Here is an 18,309-nt window from a genome sequence, read left to right as displayed (position 1 = left end):
AAGCATTGGTTTTTCTAGCCAGAAGCTGAGGCTGTGGCTCTGAGGAACCGGCCTATCTCAAGACCCCGCCTGACTCCAGTGCCAGCAAGTGACTTTGCTCACTGGTAGGGTCAGTACAGGCTGGGTGAGCCTAGCCCTTTGCCTTGGGTTTGGGAGAGGTGTGCCTCCCCTGGTGACAGGCAGGTCTTTCAACTTGGAGCCCCTGGGGGGAAAAGTATGTGAATGCCATGGCTGTTTAGAGAAAGGGTGAGCGGGTTATGGGGCACACCACGGGGAACTGGCTGCCACTGGTTAGCGGGGTACACACACTGTGTGCTCTGGTGACAACGGTCCCCTGAGGATGCCTCCCCAAATGACAGTTTGCGATCCTAGCTCGTTGGCATTGCTCTGCTGAGGAGCCAGTACCACAGATGCCTGGGGATCCCAGAGCTAGTGCAGAAAAAGGGAAACGGCTGGCCTTTCTTCCAAAGCATGCAAACTTCTAAGTTGTTATTTTAGTATTAAAATGGCCTTTGTGTGCTAATTGTTTTCTAATGTCTTTTAAGATAAGGTCTCCTTGTAGTCTGGGCTGGCCTTGAACTCAGATCCTCCTGAGGCATATACCACTCTGGCTTCTAAGGTTCTTAAGTCACAAATTAAGACAGTGGCAACGGCACTTCAGCAACCAAAAGCCAGGGACCCCTGGTCTGGAGTCCTTAGGATGTGGGTGCTGTTGCTCTATTTTTTTCGTTTCTCCAACAGTGCCAAAGGCACAGTGGCTACTCAGTGGAGTAGAAACTGAACGGAAATGTCAGGGTGTAAAGGCCAGCTGGTCAGGGCTGGGGATCCCCCAGATTTCCATTCTAACTTCCCTTGAAACGATGCTCTATGAGTCCTGTGTTTGGGGGATCCCAGAGCCTGGATGTCTGCTGTAGGGTGCCTCAGAACCTCAAGGGAGGGAAGAAGAGGGGTGACCTCTTCCTTATCTTTGACTGAGAAATGGCAGAAAGCCCCTGTGCTTGGTCAGGGGCTTCCCAGCCACAGCAGGCTTTGCCTTGATGGATTTTCCTTGAAGGAAGTGACCACCACGCACTGACATTTTAAACAAATGTGTAAATAAAGAATTATAAAGGGAGCACCCCTGTATGGGCCACTTGTTTATTTTTATGGTGCTATGGCTTGAACTCTGGGGCATGCAGGCAGGATCTTGGTCACCGAACTACACCCCAGCTCCCAATCCACTCAGTTTCAGATCTAGGACACTGTGAAATACCTTTGAAACCCTTGGGCCCCTCCCTCATCATAGTGCCTTCCTCTCCATAAAGGTAAATAAACAGGATCTTCAATTTTGTGTTTGCAGGAGTCTCCCTTCTCCAAGAGTTTGCTTTCTACAATTTCAGTTACCTGTGGTAAACTCTGGCCCAAAAGTACTAAATGGAAAAAAAATCTCAGAAACAAGTAATTCATCCATTTAAAATCCCGTGTTATTCTGAGTAGTGTAATGAACTCTTATTCCATCCTGCCCAGGACCTAAATCATCCTTGTCTTGTGTATCCTGGTGTAGCTTCTGTCTACTAGCCATGTGGCCATCTCTGTTCCCAGACAAGCTGTGTGGTACCACAGTTCTTGTCCTTAAGTAAGCCCTATTTTCTTAGTGACTCCAAAGCACAAAGGTCCTATAGCTGACACAATCATCACAGTGTGCGATTAAAATTGTTTCCCCATCCCATCCCCCTTTTCTCCCGTGTCTCAGGCTAGCCTGGAACTCACTACGTAGCTGAAGCTGGCCTTTAGCCCTTGGCAAACCTTCTACCTCAGCCTAACAAGAGCTGGGATTATATTCCATGAGCCGCACCTCGCCCTTTTCTCTAGTTGATTTTTTTTTTTTTTTGGTTTTTACGAGACAGGGTTTCTCTGTATTGTTTTGGAGGCTATCGGTCCAGCCCAGTCTCGAACTCACAGAGATCCGCCTGCCTCTGCCTCCCGAGTGCTGGGATTAAAGGCGCGCGCCACCACCGCCCAGCTGATTTTTTTTTTTTTTGCTTGCTTTCTGTGTAGGTAACTGAATCTAGGACTTTACAAATGCCAGACATAAGTTTTCCAGTTGACTACCAGCGCCAGCCCTTTATTCTTAGCTACTCTTTGTAATCTCTTAATGTGTCTATATTATAAATTAAACTTTCTCTTAAGCATGTGTAGGAGAAACATCACACACAGGGATGGTACTATCTGTGGTCTCAGGCATTTCCTGAAAGTCCTAGACAGATCCTTTAAGGATAAGGAACTGCTATACAATTCTCTGCTTCTTTGTCCGTTTCTATGTTTGTGACCCCCTAATCTGTGCGTTGCTGAGGGTTGCACGGTCCTGTAAGCTTTATATAAATGCATGCATTGTGCCCTTTCTCTTTCAACACTGGGTCAGCCGCCATTCCCCCCTCTGCCGTTTGTTCTATTTCACCGCCAAGAAATGATGAAACGATGAAGATGCCATCCTTGATTCATTCCCTTCTGCTTCCCAGTCGTGCTTCTTTGAATATTCATGGGCCTCTCCTCTGGTGTTCATGCCCAAGAGGTTTTCTATCCAGGAATGCAATTGCATTTGCCAGCTGTACCATTTACACTCCATTTGGAACTCTGAGAGCTGTTGAGGTACCGCGCCCTGGCTTTACCTGATCCCAGGGGTCCTAGATGCCTAGAACCCCTTGATCTCAGCTTCCCAGTGACCCAGACTCCAAATGTCACCTTCAATGGTACAGACTTTCTTCTCAAATAAAGTTAGTGTGATTCTCCAAACTGCTATGGAGCATCCAGTGTGCTCAGCACAGTGTTCAGGGAACGCTGAGGGGAGATTCGTTGTCAAGATGTTTGGGAAGCCAGGACAGGGGCGCGGATACCGACTCTATGCTGCTGAAAGCGCATTCCTTCCTCTTTCCCACTCAACCCCTGCCCTTGCGTATGGGCACACAATGCCAGGCCTTCTGCGCTCCCACACCGACATCCGATGATCTTCCCGACAGTTCCTTCTAAGACCCTCAATTCCAACGGGTATTGCGTGCTGCTGACCATCTGACAATGCGGAGATAGCTCCTCAAACCGAGCATTAAGTATCAGGTTAAAAGGTCAAGAAACACTCTGTGGTCTATAGTCAACTTCCTCCCTCAATCCTCAGGAATCCCTGACCCTCTGAATCTCTGACTCAACTCAGTCCCCCTCTCAAACACCAGGCAGAGAGAACCCACCAGCCATGTCAATCTCTAACCCACAGTTCAGCTTTCCGATGCTAACCCCACCTCCCGCATAATGCTACCCCTGATTGACCCCCCTGGCCCCTAGTCCATTGTGGTGGCTCATGACTTAATTCTAGCGTTCCCAACCTTCAGGATGCAGAGGCAGGCGGACCTCTGGAGGCTGCCAGTTCTGACTTCTCAATCTGCAGGGCCTGCAGAAGGAGCCGTTGATTCCCTTTCGGATCTTTAAGGGAAGATAGACTCCCCCATCCAGGTACCTGACCCTGGTTTGCTCATCCAGGAGGTAGGCACCCGCGTGGAAAGCAACTGGTGCTGCACCCACCCAAATGGGTGCTCACGGGTGGTGTCCGAGTTACATTAGGTTGGTGTAATAGTAGTTTCAGTTGTCTATGGCCCTCTTTCTTCCCGAGGAGTCACACTGTGCTTCCATGGCACAGTTAAATTCTGCTTCTCAGCCCACGGTGGGGTGGGGTACCAGAGAGCAAGGACCGTGCCTTTGGTGCATATAGTTTTTATTTATTTATTTGTCTGTTTATTTATTTATAGCTGTTGTGCTTTCCCTGTTGGCGTGTGTGAGCCTCATGCCCTTTTGAGAGAGACTGGCTTTCTAGGGGATGTTTCTCACCCAGTGTCTGCTCATCTCAGCAGAGTCTTCCAAGTAGTTTCTGACTCCTGGGGTGTCCTCTAGGAGCCCCCCCTTCCTCACAGCTGCCGGCACTCTACACCCAAGATTACGGTACCTGCGCTAACTTTTCTACTCAGCTTCCAGCTCTTAGGTTTCTGCGGACTAAGTCGATTTCCAGGCATCGAGCTCAACCTGACCCCGATCTTTGGGTCCCGCCCCCGTCCCACTCCCTGGCACTCCGGACCGCGACTGGGGCAGAAGACGCGGGCCGGCGCCGAGCTGGTCCAACTGGTTCTGAGCAGGAAGTCTCCCGCCCTCGCCCCCAGCAGCAGAGCAGCCCCGCGCTAGCCCCGGCTTCGGTGCAGCCCGCAGCCCGGTGCGACCGTCCCGCAGAGCGGCCGCGCTGGAGACCCGCCCCGGCGGAGCTCAGCGCGGCTTTGTCTGGGACGCCCACACCCCAGAGGCAGCTCCCGGGGCCGGCGAATGGGAGCGCGGCGGCGCGGGGCCAAGCCGGGCTGAGATAAGCGGCCATGTGACCCTACCTGGCGCGGGGGAGGGGCCGCAGGTGAGCGGCGCAGCGCGGAGCTCGGCACGCGGCGGCCGCGGGGCTCGGCAGCATGTCGGTCAGCAGAAAGGACTGGTCCGCGCTGTCCAGGTGAGAGCGGCCACCGAGGCCGGGTGGGCCGGGACTGGCGGGCAGCCTCTCCCCTTCGGATCTCCTCTCGCGGACACAGGCCTGCACCCCTGCAGAAGCGGACCCTGGTCTTGTTGCTCTTTGGTAGAGTCGGAGTTGAGACCAAACTCTCGACCCCGCAGGTGACAGGGAGGGTGGTCTCCCTGCTCCGCAGCTTTCTGTGTGCTTAGGTCCTAACGAACAGGTTAGGGGAAGGCTGGTCCGCAGCCTGGACAGCCCAGGGTGCTACTGTTCGTGAGGGCAAAGGAACAGTTTACAGGACTGGGAAGGTTACCCCAAACCTTATTCTTGAGTGAACCCCCGGTTTCTATGCCTCTGTTAAGACTTTTAGAGCAGGTCTGGGAAGAGTCCTTTAGCCCCACCTAATGGAGTCAATAGAGCCTGGTCTGTGACTAGGGTCAGAGAAAGCAGCTCCCCCATGCTAAGAGAGGCTCAGATTCTGAGTTTGCATTTGGGGTGGCATCCACGCTGGGGGCAAGATAGTTGCTATCCCTGTCTGTGCTGCAGACTATGTTTGTGCACTGGTCCCAGTGGGTCAGAAACTGCGTTTGCTGGACCGCCTCTCAGGGTGAGAGAAGCCATGGAGGGGTGGGTATCTAAGAGGCAGCCCCTCTCTCTGAGCCTCCTCTTGGAGCTGCCCCTCCCTCTCCAGAACTGTTGAAAGGAGCATCTTTTCTTCATGTCCTGCCACTGAGGCCCTAGCTTGGAATGCATCCTTTGTCCTAAGGGAGCAGAGGCTCCAGCCAGGGTAATGCAGGCCTCTTGGCCTTCCTCAGGTGGGCTTTCGGTCTTCAGGCCTACTGTGGGGTCAGAGTTGTCTCTGTAGGTGCAGCCCAGCAACCGTGGGCAGCACAGGTACAGTAGCCTTGCTTATCAAGGCATTTCTCACACATTTTCCATCACCTAAGATCTGCTGCCCCTCGGGTTCTCCCCGAGGGATTCAGCGTCTGTGTCTCACAGAAGCTCATCCGTTTGGTCTGAGGACCATCTCCTCAGACCCTAAGGACATTGCCCTGGGGACATGGTTGCCCTCAGCCTCAGTGCAGATAGGTCTGTCACATCTAGAGAAGGGGAAAGGCAAGCCCAAAGGAGGGTGAGACCCAAAGCTCTGGGAAGGGAACCCAGGCTGCCTTAGAGGTCAGACACACCCCAGGCAAGGTATGTGCCTAGGGCGGAGCTGATGCGGGGGCAAGGCCTTGGACTCTGTGGGTCAGTGTGCATGGGGTTGGTGCGGGAGTGTCTTTGTTTCTGGGTGTGGGCACATCGGTGCCTATGAGTGCAGCTTCTGTGTGGGTGAGCATGTTTATGGCCTGTGTAGAGATGTCCATGTGGGCAGCTGAGTTTGCTCCCACAATGTTCCATTGAAATGGTTGTTGAAGATGTTAGCACTACATATTAGGTTAAAAAACAAAACAGATCTCTCTTCCTTACAAGTGCCCAGACTGATGGGTGCTTGTGATTTTATTTTATTTGCTTATTTTTTGTTTATAATCTCTTCTCTCTCTCTCTCTCTCTCTCTCTGTGTGTGTGTGTGTGTGTGTGTGCACATGTCTGTGTGTAGAGGATTTGGCTGAGGGCACTAGGATTTTCAATGGGAATGAGGTCTGGTCTTAGCTTGCCCTCTGCTCAGTTGGACATAGACTCTTGTGGCTGCAGGGGTGGGGCCGAGTTCCCATGGGATGTCCAGGCTAAGTGGTAGTGAAGCCTTGGGGAACCAGTCCTGCTACCGGAGGACCTAGTCTGGCCTCCCTGCCCAGTTCTAGCCTTCATGGAACCCGTGGGCAGATGCAGCTGCTGCCAACCGTCTGTCTTCCTGATGAGGCACCGGGAGCAGAGGACCACTCCTGCTCTGCTCTCTGAGTGAGCGCGAGCAACAAGCCCCAGCGGGCTGCAGGAAAGGGCTGTGAGTCACCGTGAACCGAGCCTTCCAGGCTAGGGAGGCCTGTGCTGAGGGCGTGACAAGGGTGGCCTCAGTTAGAACCAAGGCGGAGATGTGGCGAGCCTGTCCTCGCTGTCCTCAACCCTGAGGCTCAGAAACTGCAGGCTTGGGATCGGGCAGTGGTGAGCCGCTTGCCCTGGTCAGTCATGTCCTCTTCTCCATGTGCTGACCTGGTGACCAGTGAGGATATGCCAGCCTGCCTGTGGGGGGTGAGGGGAGGATCTGAGAGCCTGGGACTCAGTGGCCAGTGGTTAATCATTTCCTTGCCAGGCCCTTTAACAGCCCTCTCACCTCCCATGCCTCTCTGGATTCTCCTGCTACCTTTCTTTAGACTGTCTGGTGCGGAAGGGACCTCAGGCCACCTGCAATAGCTCCTCGGTGTGTGGAGGGGGAGCCTGAAGCCTGTGTGCTAAGGAACTGTGACTGTGGCATAAAATCACAGCCACACTGAGGGCCCTTCCACTGTTCTCCACTTCCCCAGGGCCTGCTCTTTGAGCCCCAGGGTTCACTAAAGGCTTCTGGGATTTCTTCCCAAACCCTCTAGGTATTTAAACCCAAGCAGAGGAGCCTCTGTGACCACGGGGGTGGGCTGGAGTGGGGGGACGGACAGGACCTGGTTCTACTCTTAAGTGTAACAGGGCAGTGATGTCATCCACAAGAAAGGGTGGGGTTTGTGAATCAGGAGTGGGGAGGGATAGCAGCCTCACCTGGAGGTGCAGAGGGGGATGTGTGTGCCCCAGTGAAGGCCAGGAGGTGGAGGCAGAGGTGTGGAGGGGGGTGAATGGTGAGATGCTTGGCTAGGCTGCAGGGTCAGCTGCCCAGTCCCCGGGCTGTTAGGGCCTGCAGGTTTCACATAGGGCCTGGCTCTAGGGTATCGTGGATGCTGGCTCCCCCAAACCTCTGCTCTCGCAACTGTACCCTGAGCTTGGCTGCCTCTGCTCCTGCCTCAGCCCTGCTTTCCTTCTGGACATTCAGCTGTAAGGCTCTGATTTAGGGCCAGCATTGCAGGGAGGGCATCTTTTTTGGCCCGTGTGTCCTGGTTAGGGCATGCAGCTTTAGGAGGGTGACTTAGGAGGGTAACTTAGGCGGGAGGCCTTGGTTCCTTATTTTTAGTAGCCATGCTTTCTCCAGAATGTTGCCAACTCTCCAAGCCTCAGGCTTCTCAAATTCGAGCTGGGTAGCACCACCTTGCTCACAGCCTTGTATGGATTAACATCAGCGGGATTTGTAAAGTACTTAGACCGGCTCTGGTGTATAGTAAGCTCGGATGCGCTAGTACTCCCCCATCCTCCTTCATTCTTTTCCTTATTGACTTGTTTTTCACCATCTTGGAATTTCGAGCCCCCAAAATAATTGATTTATTACTGGGGTTCCAGTAATAGCACTTGGTAAGGAAGCTGACCTTTGGCCTTCCTTCTCTTCCATGATTGTCCATTTCTTCCTTTAGAGGCCAATAATCCTTGCTTATTGGAGATAACATTCCTCTGCTGGGGTGGGGTGAGATAATGAAAACACTCCTGTTTTTCTGGGTGTCAGAAGTTGAAGGTAGCCCCGTGATTTCTGAGCAGCATGTTTTGGTGACCACATCACCCTTCTTGAGCATTGGGACCTGGGTGTCAAGCTTTGAAACACCTGGCCCTGACTTCTGCAGCCAGCTTTGGCCCAACCTGGTCATGAGTCGAGTTTGAGGAGAGCTGGTTCAGGCTGATGGGGCATCACATGGGCCCAGGGGAGGGCAGACAACCCCCTGCTTCCCCAAGGGCAGCCAGAAGCATATGAAACAGTGTTGCTCATGGTCAAGGAATCCTGGAGGCTCCTCCAGCCCAGCCCTGCCGGGTGTGGGTAGGGAGTGCTCACTTTCCTCTGGATATGGACCCTCTCTGGAGGGTAGGAGTTGTTCCCAAACTAGGACAAGGGCAGGGTGCATGCACAGTGAGAGGAGGAGCAGTGTCCTCATTTGCAAGGCAGCAGAAGTTGGTGGGGGAGAGGTGGGGCATAAGAGACTAGGTTTGCGTGCAGTGTGGGGGTGAATGAAGAATCAGTTCTCAAATGTACAAAGATTACAGGGCTCATGTGAAGGCCCAGGGGAGTCCCGCTTAAGATCCATGGTCAAGGACATATGGAAAAACCCTGTCCCTCTTTTGTTTGCATTGAGATAGAATACACTTTGTGACTCAGATGAGCAGAGGTTGCCCTCATAATGGTGAGATTGGGATATTCCAGAAGGTTCTCTTCTAAGGTTGCTCCTTTCCTTGGGGTGATGATCAGACACCCCTTACCTATGTAGAGAGATGGGCAGATTGCCTTCAGGAGCTCACAACTGGCTCCCTCTTTGAATTCCTTAATACTCAAACTTACAGATTAAGGGTGCCACTCGCTAGAGGCACTCCGTGCTCGTCTGTTGTTTGTCTGGGTGGATGGAGGGAAGATGGGCTGGGAGTGAGCAGTAGCTGGGACTCTGGTAGGGTGGGTGACTCCCGATGGCAAAAGGCAAGTGCGTGGCTTGGTTGGGTTGCCAGATGACTGGCGGCCGGCTGGCTGGATTTTAGTGGGAGTTGTTTGGATGCCCGAAAGTTGTCAGTTAGTCTCCCAAATGCAAGGTTACAGGAGTGGAAACCAAATGTAGGTTATGGGGAGTCCCATTGCTGCTCCAGGCAGGGAGAAGATAGCTTTAAAAGCCAAGAAAGACATGAGAGGGTGAAAGGATATAATGGTTTCTCTCTGAGTCTCATTTGGGAGTCTACCCTTACCCCTACCACCAGAGGCTTTTGTGGGGGAGTGAGCAACTTTGAGGCAATTCTCAGCTATTGTCTGTCAAGAGCTCAGAAGGGAGAGGACCTTGTAAAGGTCACCGTCTTCCTTCAGGCAGAACCATGCCACCTTCCCCGTTTCCACCATCCAGAGACGTTCTGTTCCCACAGTGAATTCCAGCCCAGTGGTGCTCAACTGGGGGCATCGGTACCCCAAGGGGCTATTTGGTAATGCTGGAAACTGCCTTTGGTTGTCCTAACTGGGCACTGGCTGCTGCTACTGGTGTGTGGGGTCATTGCTCTGTACCCTCTAATCCAGGATGAAGAACAGAGTGCCACATTTCTCAAACAGTGTAACTTTCTGTGATGGCCTGTAGTTCCAGCTAGCTAGACCACTTGAGCCCAGGAACTTCAGGTTACCCTGCACTACAGTGAGAGTCTGTATCAAAACAGGCACTCTGTTCTTCATCCTGGGTCTTGGGGATATGGTGTGTATTTGCACTTAGAACTTCTCTGTCCCGGCCATCTGCACTGCAGTACCCCACTGCCTGGAGGCAATTGTCTTCTGCAAGCCTGTGGGAGTCTGGCTAGGGAAGGTGTTGACTGGTCTCGGGGCTGTGCTGATCCCTACCTCCTTCCCCTAGCCTGGCCCGGCAGCGGACTTTGGAGGATGAGGAGGAACAGGAGCGTGAACGCAGGCGGAGGCACCGCACCCTGAGTTCAACCACAGATGACGAATCTCCAAAACTCACCCAGAATGGAGCTCGGAGATCCTCGGAGAGGTGCGTGGTTGGGTTAAAATCTGAAGAGTGGAAGTGGGGGACCTAGCTGTCCCAGAAGACTTTGTGAAATCTGTTTGACCTTCTAGAGATGTGGTCTAGGAATAGGTTGATGGTGGGAAGATGAAATTCCGGTTCCTCACCATCCCTAGACCCATCCTCAGACCAAGCACGGTTCCCACCGCCGTCATCACACTCCCGGCGCCGTTTGGTGAACCTGTCCATGAGCCCCACTCTGCTGGACATTTTGTTGATGAATGTAGCTTGCTCAGTCTTCATGGCGTTGGAGAGGCCACTGTTAGTAACTTGTCTTGCAGCAGGAGAGACTTGGGGAAGCATGCTTAGGTAGCTCGTCGAGGTCCTGTACCTAGTGAGTGTGGCCACGGTGTTCACCCAGCTTTGTCAGACTTCCCTTAAATGGGCTACCCCATACTCTGATCATCCCCATTCCAAGGGGGAGCAAAAAGGGATGACCAATCTTGACATCTAGGTTTGGGGATTAGGAGGGGAAGGAAGAGAAGGGCCCAGAACTTCCTGAATGCTGCCTCTGTGCTGGGACTTCGCCGTCACCAGATGGCTCTCATTTCACTGCCTAAAAAGCTCAGTTTTCTGGTTTGAAAAACTCAGACAGTAGGTTAACTTGCCTGAAATCACATGAAAAGCAGGGATAGGAGGCACGGGTTCCTTTACCTAGAGACCAGGACCTCTGAGCTTTGCACAATTATTTTATGTTGCTTTTGTTCCTTTACATCTCCTAATGAAGAAAAGCCAGGCTGTGTTTGTGGGCCTGCCACCATGTCCCAGACATACCCCTACGATGGACAGGATACTATCATGGTGCCTCAGAAGCCTTGGGCTTCCCTTTTAGCTCCCTACCAGTTAGTTACCATGGTCTCCTCTAGACTCTGATGGACTGAACTCACTCCTCTGAGCCTTCCTGGCCAATGGTGCCCCAGGCCCATAACCTACAAAGCTTGATTAGTGTTAGTGATTGTGGTTTAACATGGAACAGTTCACTGTACACCGGACAGGAATCTGTGATTTTTCTGGAGCCTGGGGTGCTTTGCTCAAGTGACCCTTTGGAAGTGCAGCTTTCAGAATAGATAAAAGTGATTTTTTTTGAAATGGTGAGGGGCAGGGAGAGCAGGGTCTGACTTGTTTGCTTCCTCCTTGGTGGCCCTGGAGGCATCTCACTGAGTCAGCTACACCCCGGCTCACCCTCACTCCTGATGTCTTCTGATTCTGTCCACCTTATCTCCCCGTGTCTTTTGTTTCAGGCTGCCCAGTGTGGAGGAAGCCGAGGTCCCCAAGCCATCGCCTCCAGCCTCCAAAGATGAGGAAGAGGACTTCCTGGCCATCCTTAGAACTCGGAGGGAACGGAGACAGAGGCGTCAGGTGGTAGAGGCTGTCCAGGCTCCAGTGCAGGAGAGGCTAGAGGTGGAGGGGGAAAGGAACAGTGTAGGTCCTGAGCAGATCTTGTCGCAGCCCCTTGTGCCTAAGAAGAAAGTGGAGCCCCTGCCTCGCCGGAGACTGAGTCAGGAGCAGCGAGGTCCTTGGGCCCAGGAAGAAGAGAGCGGAAAGGGCAGAGGGCTTGCGGGAGGGGGAAAGGGGCTTCCAGGGGAAGCAGTAGTCCAGCAGAAGACCTTGATCTCTGGGAAATCGCCTGTGCCAGAGAAGACTTCTGTGCCTGCGAAGAGGCTGGCTTCGGAGAAAGCCTGCCCCTCAGAGAAGGGGGCAGCCACAGAGAAAGCATCCCCGACTGAGAAGAAACGCAGCCCAGAGAAGTTGGTTCCAGAAAGAACCAGTGTGTCAGAGAAGTCGCCCGTCCCCGAGAAGACACTCGTGTCTCTGAAGACAGCAGCTCCAGAGAAAAGATCCACTCCGGTTCTAGAAAAAGCCGTTGTCTTTGAGAAGATGCAAGAGAGGCGGCTGGTGTCAGAGAAAGCGTCCATCTTCGAGAAGTCACTAGTCTCAGAGACAAAGCTGACTCCAAAGAAGGCGACCGTCTCTGAGCAGCCTCAGGCCCCTGGCGGAAGCCAGGTCACCACAAGGGAGCCCAGAGGGAGGGCTGTCCCTGGGAAGAGCCCACTGTCCTCTGTAGAGCAGGGCACTTCAGATGCTCCAACTAAGGCGTCCAGCTTCCCACCCATCACACTCCAGGTAGGTTGCCCCTTTCTCCCTTGCCCTCCCTGGCAGTCCAGCCCTCAGGCCTCTCCATCCCTTGCTTCCTCCCTTCCTCCCACTTTTGGGCTGGCCTTGGCAGTTTCTTCTCTCTTAGCAAGTCAGAATTTGTAGCTGCTATCTGAACAGGACCCCGAGTCAGAGGCAGGTTGTTGTAGAGGCAGGCTGTTATAGAGGCAGGTTGCTGTAGAGGCAGGCTGCTGTAGAGGCAGGCTGTTGTAGAGGCAGGCTGTTGTAGAGGCAGGCTGTTGTAGAGGGAGGTTGTTGTAGAGGCAGGTTGCCGTACAGGCAGGCTGTTGTAGAGGCAGGTTGCTGTAGAGGCAGGTTGCTGTAGAGGCAGGTTGCTGTAGAGGCAGGTTGCTGTAGAGGCAGGCTGTCGTAGAGGCAGGCTGTCGTAGAGGCAGGTTGTTGTAGAGGCAGGCTGTCGTAGAGGCAGGTTGCCGTAGAGACAGGCTGTCGTAGAGGGAGGTTGTCGTAGAGGCAGGTTGCTGTAGAGGCAGGTTGCTGTAGAGGCAGGTTGTTGTAGAGGCAGGCTGCTATAGAGGCAGGCTGTCGTAGAGGCAGGTTGCTGTAGAGGCAGGCTGCTGTAGAGGCAGGCTGTCGTAGAGGCAGGCTGTCGTAGAGGCAGGCTGTTGTAGAGGCAGGCTGTCGTAGAGGCAGGCTGCTGTAGAGGCAGGCTGTCGTAGAGGCAGGTTGCCGTAGAGGCAGGCTGTCGTAGAGGCAGGTTGTTGTAGAGGCAGGCTGTCGTAGAGGCAGGCTGTCGTAGAGGCAGGCTGTCGTAGAGGCAGGCTGTTGTAGAGGCAGGCTGTTGTAGTGGGAAGGGGCCATGTGCAGAAGGCACCTGAGGTCCCAACCGCATTCTCATCCAGGCCCTGGGCTCCAGCCCCCAGGACATTCATTTCTGTTCAGAGCCAGGGTAACCTTGTCACCTGTCCACTCAGAGCCCTCTGAGGAAACCAGCACTCATTAAGGGGCCTTGGGTTAGCTAGCGAGCTCTTAGGGAGCCTCAGAACCCCCCAAAACTAAACCTCTGCCTGGAGGTCACTGCACAGCAGGGGCAGGAGAGTGAGTAGGAGGTTTGACTGACTCTGCCATCACTAGCTTCTGGGATGGGCCAGGGCACCTGAGGTCCCCCTGAAAATGTGGGCTTGAACCTAGGAGCACCTACACTTGTACCAAGGAGTTTTTGTCTGACACCTTTGCTCCGCTCAGGTAAAAATTCCCAGCAAGGATGAAGAGGCAGACACATCCTCACCTACCCGGCTCACCTACAGCAGTTCTCTCAAACGCTCCAGCCCCAGGACCATCTCCTTTCGGGTAAGAGCCGGGGGACCATGAAAGCAGAGCATGAAAGGAAGCCATTAACCAAGAGCCTGGGTGGCACAACTTTAGAGACAGGATAGAGAGGAGCTTTGGATTTACATGGGTGTCCAAACCAGACTGGTCATTTTAAATTAAGGAGAGCAGGTTGAAGACCTAGAAAATGCGTGTGGAGAGCAGCCCCACCTAGTGGATAAGAACAGGACTGCAGGCAGATGAACTTGCCAGACCAGACAGACCTGTCATGGCCCTCTTGTCTCTTCCTTATGAGGTAGGGACAGGGCAGAGAACAGCAGGTTTCTTTCCAGTGTTCTCTCTGCCCCTGCCTTGCTTCCATGTGATGGGATTGGAGACTCTCATCTGGTCTGTCTCACTACTTAGTTCTTTTGTTTACTGGGTCATCTGCTTATCCATTGGTTGAATGTGCCTTGTGCCTTGATACAGGCCCTGGGCAAGAGGCCACCTGCCTGAGGTTGACCAGTACCCTCAAGGCTCTTGGTTAGTGGAGAGGCAGATAGGCATATGGGTTGTAACAGGTACCTCGGCAAGGCCAGGAAAGGTGGCAGAGGAAGGGCTTTGGACGCACTCTGAAGGCTGAAGGCAGGTGCTTCCAGACTAAGACTCAAGAAAGGCTGGGGCTCATGTGTGCAGGGGAGGGGGTTTCTCAGGAAGAAGATGCATCCCGAGAACTAGACTCCTCACTGGAGAGGGCGCATGGGCTGCCTAAGACCCTCACTTACCTTCTCGTTTCAGATGAGCCCCAGGAAAGACAACCCGGAAACAACCTTAACCCGCAGGTGAGCTGCCTGGAGGCTTTGACTCTGTGTGTCTGCTCTTATGCCATCATTGTGCCACGCTGTGCACAGCATACTTCAGGGGAGGTGCAGATTTTGCTTGGGACTCTAGATTTGGCAGGGTGACGGGATTGGTGGGACGTCCTGGGGTTGGGTGAGAGGACACTGGGAGGGAGCATCATGGTGGCTTTGTGTGCTGTGTCAGGGAGCTGTCCTGTGGTTCCTGGGAGAGTGGCTTGGAGGAGGTGAACCTTTCAGGGGTTTCTGAAGAGGGGGGGAGGCTTTGGTTTATCTTGGAGTTGGGGTGAGAAAGGGTAAGAGAACTTTCCAGAGGGGAGACTATGATTAGGACAAAGAAGGAAAAGGCTCAACCGTGGCAGGCCTAGAGTGGTGGCCGGGAACCTGCATGTTTAGTAACCACCCTTGTAACCCTGAGCCAAGTAGATGGAGGACGGTACACTGCACAGGGGAGGAGAGGGGACAAACATAAATAAGATTTTATGTTTGGGCTGCAGTTTATTTAAATTTAGTGCTGGTGTTACAAGTTTCATCCACCTGTGCTGTGTTTACCTACCAGCTAAACCTTTAATAAGGGCTTGCGTTCCTGGACCCAGGGGTGGGGGGTGGGGGCTGGGGACGGAGCCAGAGAACAAAGTCATGACAGTGGCTAACTCCAAGCGACTCAGTTGAGACCACTAAACACATAGCCACCGAGGCAGGCAGCTGCAGGGGGCGGGGGGAGTGTGACCCAAGGGGGGAGCTCAGGGGCCTGTAAAGACCTCCCAGCCTGTGAAGACTGAGGTGAGTGGAAGTGGGGGGGTGTGGAAGCAGAAGGGAGGAAGGAAACAGTGGGAAATGTCTGGTCCTGAGATGCCCTGTAGAGTAGGCAGGCTGCTCCTCGGAGGTGTGAAAGTTCCTGGAGTCTCTAGACATCACCCTGACCAAGTCATTACAATCCACTCTGCAACAGAGGTCTCTTCATCAGCCCCTGCCCTCGCTCTTTGCCAGGAGGATAGAGCATCGGGGGGTTGTTTTTCCAACCCTGGGGGCAGCCGTGGCCTCTCTGGGGTACAGAGTCTCAGCTGGACCGTCTCAATTTGTCTTCCCATCCTACAGTGCCAGTGTGAGGCTGCCAGCTAGCACGGTGAAGCTAGAAGAGAAACTGGAGAGATACCACACAGCCATACAGGTGGGAGCAGAGGGTCCTCTGGAGCCTGTGCCAGGGTGGAGGGCACCATTTGTGAACATTCCAGTCATGGCTCAGCCACTCGCATTCCCGATTTACAGAGATCCGAATCCGTCAGGTCTCCAGGCTCCTCCCGCACTGAGGTCCTTGTGACTCCTGCTGGTGTAGCCAGCAAGCGCCACCTCTTTGAGAAGGAGCTGGCAGGCCAGAACCGCACAGAACCAACCATCCGAAAGGTGAGGGCCAGATCCCAGCTGCTGGAGCTCTAGGCTGACATCCCTGAAGCCTGGGCCTCGGCTGTGTTAGAAACTGTATTGTTCTGTACTCCTTTACTGGGTGCAGAACGCCACACGGTGTGACCTTTGCTAGGTACAAATAGCTTGTGCTGAGTGGACGCCAGAGAGAATCTTGTCCCCATTCTGGGGCCTCTGGAAGAGCCTTAGTGTTGTCAGGGACTCCGAGCCTTAAGGTGGGACTTTTTTTTTTCTAGGAGAATCTGCGACTGTCAGGGGTTGTGACATCAAGACTTAACCTGTGGATCAGCAAGACCCAGGATTTTGGAGACCAGGTACCCTTACCCACATGTCGAGTCAGAGGAGGGGCAACAGCAATGGGTCATTTCAGAAGTAGAGTTGGTGACAAAGGGTATAGGGCCCAGCCTGTGGGTTAGACTAAGGAGAGGAGTGGGCCCTTGTCCCTTCAGGAAGAACACAGACACCTGGAGTAGGGAGCATGTGGGGGTCCCATGTCCCTCTTTACCCCTGAGTTCTTGGTCTCTGCTTTGATGTCCTGATCAGGAGGTACAGAAAGAGACATCAGTCACCAGGAGGGCTCAATGGGGAAACAAGTCGACCGTGTCCCTGGATGCGGAGGTGAGTGGGGCAGAAGGGGCCCAGCCCTGCCATACAGCGGAAGCCCCCAAACCTGTCCAAATACATGCTCTAAGTGGGCTGCAGTTGTGGGTCTGAGTGGCTTGGCCACGCCTCCCCATCTAACCGTCTGGTTTCGGGTACACCCAGTGTGGGTGGAGCTTGCCTGTCCAAAGGGTTATCTCCTTGTCCAGAGGTGCCCTTCCCACAGCCCCAGGAACCCAATTTCCCTGTTCTAATTGGCCTTTGTCCCACAGGTGTGACAAGCCCTGCCAGGACAGACCTGCAAACCTGTACCCCAAGGGCCCTTCTTCGTGCCAGCCCCTGCCCTGAAGCACTCCCGACTCTTGCTGCCCCCATTCCCTTTCTGCTTCTCAGCCAGTTTGGTCAGGGCCCCTGGGGGCCAGGAACATGAGTGACACTCCTGCAGCCCCTCCCCAGCCCTGTCTGGGGGACAGATGTGCTCTGGTGCATTCTTGTCCTGCTGTAGCCACGATATATCCTGAACCCAGAAGGACCCGGAGCACAGCCCTGGCACATCAGCCACACAGTCACCGTGTGCTGTCTGGAGACTGTCCCTTCCTCCTGCTCACTGCCAGCTTCAGGCGGGGTTATTTTGCCAACTCCAGAGTTATCTGTCTTGTCTGCTCCCAACAGGTACTCTGTGTGCCTGTGGTGTCCCCATACTAAGTCCTAGACCTAGTCACTGCTCCCTGAGGCTCTTTAAAGCCAGACTGGAAAGGAGTCACCAGGCATTGCCCATGCGCTGCATCTCCCTGCTTTAACCCCCCCCCCGCCTGCCCCGCCCCTCTCCGGAGCTCAGTGCCTTTTTGTATTACCACTAATCTTACTCTCAGAAGTCTTTTCTCAGGAAGGATGTGATAAACTCATTCATTCTCAGGTGTAAGTGGCTGGTAATGCTGATGGGTTTGTCCCTACAGGCTTTGCTTCCCTTTGGAATCAGCTGCAGGGAGACGGAGGTCACTGGCTTTGGTGGCAGGAGGAACAGACCTTGTTCCCATCTTCTTTCATCTTAAGGTGGTGGCCTTGTCATCAGCTTGGTGATTTAATAAACAGAACTGGGGGCTGGAGAGATGGCTCAGCAGTTCAGAGCCCTGGCTGCTCTTCCAGGGGACCTGGGTTCCGGTCCCAGCATCTACATATTTGAAACTCCAGTTTGTGGGCGCTGCATGCACACGGTGCATGGTTATACATGCAAGCAAGGCACACACAAAATAAAAACATTTAAGAGTACAGAACCGCCACATGCCTTCACCCTATCTTTCTCCCCGGCTTCCTCTTCCCAGTCCAGTTCCATGGCCCCGCGCGCGCGCGTGCATGTGTCGAATGCTGAGCCACCCGAAAATGCACGGCAAACCAGAAAGGCAGTCCAGGACCCTGCAGCCACATCATGACTGGAGTCCAAAGGAGGTCTTCAGTCATTACAGCCCTTACTCCCAGCCGATTGCTCTGGTTTCACCAACCCATACCCACTTAGCAGCCTGGGGCAATCCCACAGTTTCTCAGAACATGCCTAATAAGTACGGCACCGGGCCCCTGCTCCCCTAGTTTACAGGGTAGAAGCAGCTATTCTCACTGATTTTGTGTCCTGGGTGAAGGCCACTATCTTGGGTCCCATAGTCCAGAAGCTAGAGACTCTCAGATCCTGATTGTGTTCATTTGTCAGTACCCAGTGCTGGCTGGCCTCTGTGAGTCCCCTGTAGCTGGTCTCACACTTGCTGGGCTGACATGGGTTGGGGGACAGACCCTGATGACCTGCCTGGAACACCCTGTACATCCTGCCAAGGACTTGATCTGCAGTTGAGGGTTGGTGGGAATCTGGGCAAGGCTGTGAGCCACCTGGACAATGGAGGCTAAGCTACTCTGGTTCTGTTGAGCACCTTGACCCATGCCCTTCCTTCTCTGAGTCTCAAGAGTTCAAGCA

General features: G+C 53.7%; 1 protein-coding gene across 2 annotated transcripts; it reads left to right on the top strand.

Moving 5' to 3' along the window:
• The first annotated feature begins 4,167 nt into the window (after positions 1–4,167).
• Lad1 (ladinin 1) lies at positions 4,168–17,618 on the top strand. 2 transcript variants are annotated; one of them, XM_013115837.3, is made up of 10 exons: positions 4,168–4,507; positions 9,880–10,017; positions 11,292–12,174; positions 13,408–13,512; positions 14,269–14,312; positions 15,426–15,498; positions 15,597–15,731; positions 15,986–16,063; positions 16,293–16,367; positions 17,306–17,618. In XM_013115837.3, the coding sequence occupies exons 1-10, from the start codon at positions 4,470–4,472 to the stop codon at positions 17,399–17,401; spliced, it is 1,665 nt and encodes a 554-aa protein (XP_012971291.1). In that variant the 5' UTR covers positions 4,168–4,469; the 3' UTR covers positions 17,402–17,618. The 2 variants fall into 2 exon arrangements, with proteins under 2 accessions (XP_012971291.1, XP_005073539.1); XM_005073482.4 differs by having other exon boundaries at positions 4,174–4,507; positions 16,622–17,618.
• Positions 17,619–18,309: the final 691 nt, after the last annotated feature.

This window comes from Mesocricetus auratus, unplaced genomic scaffold (genome assembly GCF_017639785.1).
Source record: "Mesocricetus auratus isolate SY011 unplaced genomic scaffold, BCM_Maur_2.0 Super-Scaffold_100676, whole genome shotgun sequence".
NCBI lineage: Eukaryota > Metazoa > Chordata > Mammalia > Rodentia > Cricetidae > Mesocricetus > Mesocricetus auratus.
Note: the sequence above shows the minus strand (reverse complement) of the source record. Positions and strands in the feature narration are given on the sequence as shown.